The 7,721-nt window shown below is 40.2% G+C and overlaps 1 protein-coding gene across 1 annotated transcript; it reads right to left on the bottom strand.

Annotated features, from left to right (window-relative positions):
* Positions 1 to 5,719: 5,719 nt before the first annotated feature.
* LOC115727914 (cytosolic sulfotransferase 12-like) lies at positions 5,720 to 6,925 on the bottom strand. The gene has a single exon (XM_030658233.1). The coding sequence runs from the start codon at positions 6,840 to 6,842 to the stop codon at positions 5,853 to 5,855; it is 990 nt and encodes a 329-aa protein (XP_030514093.1). The 5' UTR covers positions 6,843 to 6,925; the 3' UTR covers positions 5,720 to 5,852.
* Between the last annotated feature and the right edge of the window lie 796 nt (positions 6,926 to 7,721).

Raw genomic sequence — 7,721 nt, 5'->3', positions numbered from 1 at the left:
TTTGTTAAACCTAATTACCACTATATAAGGTCTTGAGTTTAATTGAAATTAGCCCGTAGGGTTAAGCCTTTTGTTAAACCTAATTACCACTATATAAGGACTCTTAGGTCTCCACAGAAGAGGCGTCCACACAATTGATACACGCGGCCACAAGAGAGAATTCACGGCGGAAAGAGAAAAGAGAAAGAGGATGAGAAGAAGCAATTGTGGAGGAAAAGGCAGGTCTTCTTCCTCGGCGCTTCCAGATCACTAGCGGCTGCACTCTCACATCTTAAAGGCACACATGCAATGGAAGAAGCGTGAGAGATCAGAGAGGAAAAAGTCAAGTCACGGTAATTTTTATTTCTTCATTGTTACAGGTTTCCATGCGAACAAGCCCCAGAGCATCTGCATGAATGCATGTTTTTTTTTTTCTTCTTCTTCTTGCTGTTCAAAATCAGATGCCCGTATTCATGTACATTATGGTCATCGCTTAAAATAATCTAAACTAACCTTGTTAGGTCGACAAGTCCATCCGACGCTGGTTTTAATTCTTCTGTAACTAACATCTCCATCTCAACCAGCAAAGATTAAGAATGCTGAAGTTTGCAGGCACTACTTTCGCTAGTGCTAGGCTTATTGCATGAGAGGATTCATTTGCTGGATCCATTTTTGCTCTGGAATAATGGTAGAAATCTGAAAGGGCTTTAGCTAACTCCTTGTTTAGACATATGTCACGGTAACTCTGTTGATGGAAGAAGTTATAAGAAGGGGTGCGAATGAGAGTATAAATAGGTCTAAGCCAAGTTGAAGGCCGCGAATATGGCACGTCCAATAATCGCCATAATCGGAATGTGAAGCACTATATGAAAGAAGAGAGGAATGGGTGCACCTTTGTCTAGAATCTGTTGAAACTTAATGGGAAACGGCGACGATTCATAACCCAAGCGCTTCCTCTCTATTCCATCTCCGGAATACTGGCAAAACGAGAGTGCCACTCACGAACAGGTGCATTCTTCCTTGATGTGAGTTCATTTGTGCGTTTAAGAGCAGAGGAGGGACTTGAGCATTATTTGTAGAACTTCTGGCCGCAAGCCCTTTCATCGGGGGCCGGGCCAAACTCAGCCGACATTAGGCCGTGAATATGGCACGTCCAATAATCGCCATAATCGGAATGTGAAGCACTATATGAAAGAAGAGAGGAATGGGTGCACCTTTGTCCAGAATCTGTTGAAACTTAATGGGAAACGGCGACGATTCATAACCCAAGCGCTTCCTCTCTATTCCCTCTCCGGAATACTGGCAAAACGAGAGTGCCACTCACGAACAGGTGCATTCTTCCTTGATGTGAGTTCATTTGTGCGTTTAAGAGCAGAGGAGGGACTTGAGCATTATTTGTAGAACTTCTGGCCGCAAGCCCTTTCATCGTGGGCCGGGCCAAACTCAGCCGACATTAGTCAGCCCTTATTAAACCGATTAAGAATCTCTATATGCTACCTCATCAGATCAACCCGTAAAATGATATATCAATTTCAATTAATGTAAGCCCACATTAGAAAAGCTCTTGCACAAACCCTCTCATCAGTGAACACACCGTCGACGTTGAGAGGGCAATTGGTTAGAAATGCCCATTTTTAAGGCTCCACGAATTTGATTTTTCTATCTAGCTTCATCAATGGCTTGAGGTCAGTACAGAATTTTCCATGAATGAATCGGGATTTTCAGTCCTCATATTTCCAACGTGGCACGGTTCAGGAGAGCAAAGAGGATGGCTTTTAGCTTGGTGGTGCCGGATTTCGAACTAATGACAAGGAGGATGTCAGAGGGGTGAGCTTGGAAGTGGTTTTGGCAAGCGAGGACACCGTTCAACAGCCAAAAGGGAAACCAGAAGCCTTGATATAAGAGGCGGGAGGTGGCGATCCAGCCGTCTCCAGAAGGGAGAGAGGATAGCAAGTTCTTGCGTGCTTGTGACATGTCGTCGTCTCGCAAATACTTTGCGTGGGAAGGACGAGGAGGTTGAGAGGCTTGTATTGTGGTTGCAAGATTTTATGAAACCACAACTAACTGTTCTAAAAACTTAAGCTAATAGAAGAGACATGGTTTACCATTTATATATTCCAACACTCTTCTTCACGTTTAGTTTGGTTTTTTGCCTAGTACTAAGCGTTGATATATTCATTTGAACTCAGGACCTTCTGTTCTGATACCATGAAAGATTTTATGGGACCGCAACCAATTGCTCTAAAAGCTTAAGGCGATAGACGAGGCGTGGTTTAATATTTATATATTCCAACAATGGTGATGGTGGAGGAGGAGCAGGAGGTGGAGATTTGGAGTGAAGGATTATTCTTACTAACTAGCTATAGAGCTCAATTAGGAAAGGGTTAGTTGATGTTTGGTGTCACAATGATGTAATATAGAGACTCCTTTCCTAGCAACCATATGTTGCATTCGGATGCGCAATGATAACCATAGATGGTTTTAAAATAATTTAACCGATATCTTATCTTGGTTAAGGTGCGTAAAAATGTAAAAGGTAGAGCTTCACTCCACCAAAATATTAACCTTCACAGACAAATATTATATTGGCTACTATGTGGAGACTTTCTACTTCTATATTTTTTAATTGTTAGTTTGATTTGTAATGCCGGGATACCCCTAAGCTGTTGTACTTTATCAGCTTTATGATATTTATGTTTTAAACAAAATAAAAATAGAGGCTTCTTGCAAGAGAAAGACCATTTCGGGGATAACGTCTGAAAAAAAAAAGTCCCTGAAGATGGTATTGGGTGTCTCTAATAGTTCACATATTAAATGTTTTCTACATAGTTCAATAAACCACTTTGCACTCAAAACTTTTAATACTCCTAGCACTATTAATGCTTCATATAACTGACTTGGTATGCTAGATTTAATATTGTCAATTTTGGGATAAGTGCACTTGAAGTCCTAAAATTTATCATGAAAATATATTTGAGTCTTAAAACTTTTGAAAGGTGTAATCAAGTCCAAAAACTGGTGAATCTATCACCGGTGTGCCAATTTAGGGTTTTTTGTGATTAAAAAAATGATTTGGAGTAAATCTGTCACACGTATATCAATTTGGAGTTTTTAGTGTTAGTAACCCTAAAAAGTAAACTACACGCAATGAATGGGATGCACTTATTAATCTACATGACGTGTTAATCATGTGACCCTAAAACATGCCATTACTACATGACATGTAATATATGACATGGACATTGTAAAACTAACAAATTATATATGAGATTTGCATGCAATATGATTTGCCTTTTGAGCTATTATACGAATCTGTCTAATTTACCTGATGACCTAATTTAAGTAGGGAAACAATTTTATTAAATTTTAATTGAAATTAGATGATTTCCTAGACTACATGATTTCTAAATATAAGGAGTTCTAAAGTAGGAAAGCAGATGAATGCAATTTATCTTAAATTCAATGCAATTCTTTTTAATAATTTTCATAAGAGTTATATTATCTAACTTAAGGACATATAATATATAACCCTGCATGATTTGCCATATATTAAATATTAGGGTGGCGCTTTTTCCACTCCTCTTCCGGCTAAGACACTCCCTTTTTCTTGTGTTTTGGCCATAATATCCCTTTGTGGTCCACCACTCCACAAAAGTGATCCTTTTTTATTTAGTTAACCCTTCTTATTTTTTTGACAAAAAAAAATCTCTTCTTATTTTGTTTCTTTTCTTTTTTGGTCCTTGCGGATCCCTCTTCCGTCTTCTTTCTTTGCACGCCTTTGATGTTTCAGTTCTAAGTTCTTACAAATGTCTTCCTATTTTCTCTCTAGCAAGCCATTCTCTTCTTTCTACACACCCCTAATAGTGATGCCTTTGTGGCTAGAGGAGAGAGAGAAATGTAACTCTTTTATTTAGCCTCTCTCCCTTTGCCGAAAGAATTCTTATTTTTTGGAAAAGCAAAAATAAATTTCTTTTAAGAGCAAAAGTCGAAAAACACATTTTAAACCATTTAACTCATGCAAAGAGGATGGAAATGGAGGATAAATGTGTTTCATGTGATTCAGCCATAAGTCGATACAAATCTAAAAAAGAAGAAGCTCCAGGTGTTTTCGCAATTGCAATGTTACTTAATCTACTCCATTCTAAAATCTATGTTTTGCTGCATTGAAGAAATTCAAACAACCAAAAACTTCATAGTCCTCTTTTATTAAAGCATAAGAGATCTCGTTAAGGGCAGCTACTCCATTTAAGCTTTGCTCCAAAACCCAAATCCCAAGAAAAAATAAAGATAAATAGACTACTACTTAGACTAAGACACTTGCTTAGCCGCAGCAATGACCGCCTCTGCAGTAATGCCAAATTCCAATAGCCTTAACTTTGCTTCCAATGATCTTCTCTCAACCAAAAGTCGTTCTAGCTTCCATACTAACTATAGCTAATCCAGTAATAAGGCAACTTACTCCCCTTACACTAGGGAGATTGCTCGTCAAAAAGTTTCCAAGAAACCAAGGACGCAACTCTCACAGCCTTACCTTCCCTTCGGAGCTTATCTGCTATTTTCACAACGAGAACTAAGACGTCAAAAGGTGGAAAGAAAGGGGGGAACAAAAAAAGGAAAGGGAGATTCGCAATGAAAAAATAAAAGAAGAAACAAAATAAAAAGAGTTAAACCAAACAAAAAGAGGATCACTTTTTAGCGTGGTGGGCCATACAAGGGATAATATGGTCAAAACACAAGAAAAATAAGTGTTTTAGCCAAAAGAGGAGTGAAAAAAGCGCAATACTAAAGGTTAACCGCAACCAAAATACGAATCAAATTAATTTTAGCCAATGTAGGGTACAGTATGGCGGGGCTGGTTGTGGATCTTTTCAATCAAACCTCTCGCCTTTAATTATTTTTTTAGTTCGAACTCGGCTTTGATGAATATGCATTGCATCGGCTATATTATAATTTAATATAATATTGTTTCCCCAAGTTGCTAGGGACGTAAATTAGGACATGTAAACTTAACTGGCCAGCGCATGACGCGAGTACATAACCTAGTACTTGTTAGGTAAGGACTCATGATAAACATTTATGGGAAACCTAAACAAAGAAGAAACGGGCAAAGGATGATGCTTAATTTGTCTAAGAATGCTGTTAGACCGACAGTCTAATAGTATTGTTATTATTTGTGACCCCACGATATTTTAATTAATGAATGCTTTATGCAAAATACGCGGTGATGTCGTGTGCATCTATAGTCAAAAGTAACTTACAGTACTATCAAATTGTTAGGGAAACATTCTCCTTTGTTTAAATAACTAATTAGGGTTCTTCATATGATTAGGTCAATATAATTTGGTGGACAAATTCTTACTACGCACGTCTAGCATTACTCAGCTATACTACAATACAAAGAAAAATCCAGGAGAATGATCCCCTCTATGTTCGCATTTTCACCTTGATTACTTAGATTCTACCAACAATTCAAAGGAAAATTGAAGAAAATTTTTTTAATAGCATAATGAAGATGTGACGGGCATGCTCTACGGATCTACTTCTTATCCACTTCAACTCTTATCACAACTAATAGGATTGATTTGCAAAATTCACCTTTCTGTTCCTTGTCAGATTTACTAGAACAAGTTTGTTTTATTGAAGGGGTTGTAATATGTGAGAATTCCAAGATATTGTACATGATGTAGTAATGTAATTTAGCTAAATGCTCGACTTTGGGGAGTTGGTAAAGGACGGTGCATTCATAGAAGCACAAGTACTTTCTTATAATTTTATGCACATATCTGAACCTCATCGCCGAGGCACCACCCTGAGGCCAACCGGACATTGGTCATGGTGATTATTATTGCCATCATCATAAACTCAAGTCTAGGTCAAAGCTTCAACCCTGAACCGTCCATCTTCTCTTGCACGACACGGTCAACTCTCTCCCCCATCTCGACACTCATGTAATTCACCCAATCCCCGACCTCGCCTTTCCTGAAGTACGACTCGGTCTCTTGTCCGGTCGATAACTTCCCGCTCTTGTTCACCTCCAACATGCTCATACTATCGAAGCTACACATCCTCACTATGCCGTCCACGGTCCCATCTCTCAGCTCTTGTTCGCCAAACGGACACCCTAAGAAGTCGGCGAGCCTCTTGACGTGAACTTGCGGGTCCTCTATCATGTCCTCATACCTCAAGAACTGCACCCTCTCGGGCATCTCCAAGCTGGCCTTGTAGTATCCCTGCACGTGGTCCCAGTAGGGTCCGAACGGGCTCACGCCCCGGCAGAAAGCATCGAGGCACTCTGCAAGCGGTATCCCGCTTGTCGTTTTGGACCTCAGCTTGTTGGCGAAGTGCCAGAGCGAGACGAAGGTGTCCTTTGGGTTCCTGCATAGGTACACCAGCTTACACCCGGAGTCCTTGACCGACTGCGGGAGCGATTGATACGGCAAGTGGGTAGCGAAGAGCCTCGGGGGTGGTAGTGAGGTGAGGTTGGGGATCTCTTGCCCGAAGTAGAGCTTAAGCTCCAAGAATGGCACGAGATCGTGGGGGCTTTGGGTGAGGAGAGGGTGTTGTTGCATTGAACCCGAGTACTTGGCCCTGTTCGGGAGACAGAAGAGGATGGCCTTCAACCAGGTGGTGCCGGACTTGGGGGCAGTGATGAGGAGGACATCAGTTTCTTGGGCTCGGAAGTGCTCTTGGCAAGCGAGGATGCCGTTCAAGAGCTTCGGGGCAACCCACAAGCCTTGGTATTGGTAGAGAGAGGGGGAGATCCAGCCTTTTTCATGAGGGAGAGAGGGAAGGAGGTCTCGGCATTTTTGGGAGATGTCATCTTCTCGCAAGTACTTTGCTTGGGAAGGTTGAGAGGGTGTCATGGTGGAGGAAGTGAGGGAGAAACTCCAGAGGGAAGGGTCATTAATATAGCTACTAAAGGCTCGGCGAAGGGACACAAGGGGGTTAGCTTTTGTTGTCAGTGATAACGTTAAATAGAGAAACTTATGGCACGAGAAGATTCATATTTCTGGTTCCATTAGTGCTCTTCAAACAATGCAGGAGAACGCTTTCCTGACAATACTATCAATTATTTCTAACCATAGATTTACACATCACCACCGCATGTTTTACTTAAAGCACTAATTAATTGAAATATCGTGGGGTCACAAAAAATAGCACAGATCGTCGGGCTAGTTGCTTCCATTAATGTAAGAACTCTTTTTTTTTCTTTCCAAATTTAGTGGGTGTTTAATAAGTTAATCACTGTGCATAGGTCTTACTCAGTCAAATTGATATTTTTCGATACACAACATTTAGATATATTTCCCAAGTGTTTTCCTATAGGCAATTGGGAAAGTTCGAATGAAAGTGTGCACCAAAAGTTTTGTGAATTGATTTTTGGGAATGTTCGCACTAATTGTAAGGCAAAGTTCGCACAGGGAAGTGGTTTGAACTAGTAATCAGGCAAGTTTTCACCAAATGTTTTCTTATAGGCACTTGGGAATTTGAAAAATTTGTACCAAAAGCTTTGTGAATTGGTTTTTGGGAATGTTCGCACCAATTGCAAGGCAAAATTCGCATGAGAAGTTGTTTGAACTAGTAATCGGGCAAGTTTTGCACCAAGTGCTTTCTTATAGGCACTTGGGAAAGTTTGAACGAAAGTTCGCACCAAAAGTTTTGTGAAGTGGTTATCACACAGTTCACTTTTAATGTATTATAGAATACGTCACTCGTTCAATTTAACACTCACCTAATACGAA

Source organism: Rhodamnia argentea, chromosome 6 (genome assembly GCF_020921035.1).
Source record: "Rhodamnia argentea isolate NSW1041297 chromosome 6, ASM2092103v1, whole genome shotgun sequence".
Classification (NCBI taxonomy): domain Eukaryota; kingdom Viridiplantae; phylum Streptophyta; class Magnoliopsida; order Myrtales; family Myrtaceae; genus Rhodamnia; species Rhodamnia argentea.
Note: the sequence above shows the minus strand (reverse complement) of the source record. Positions and strands in the feature narration are given on the sequence as shown.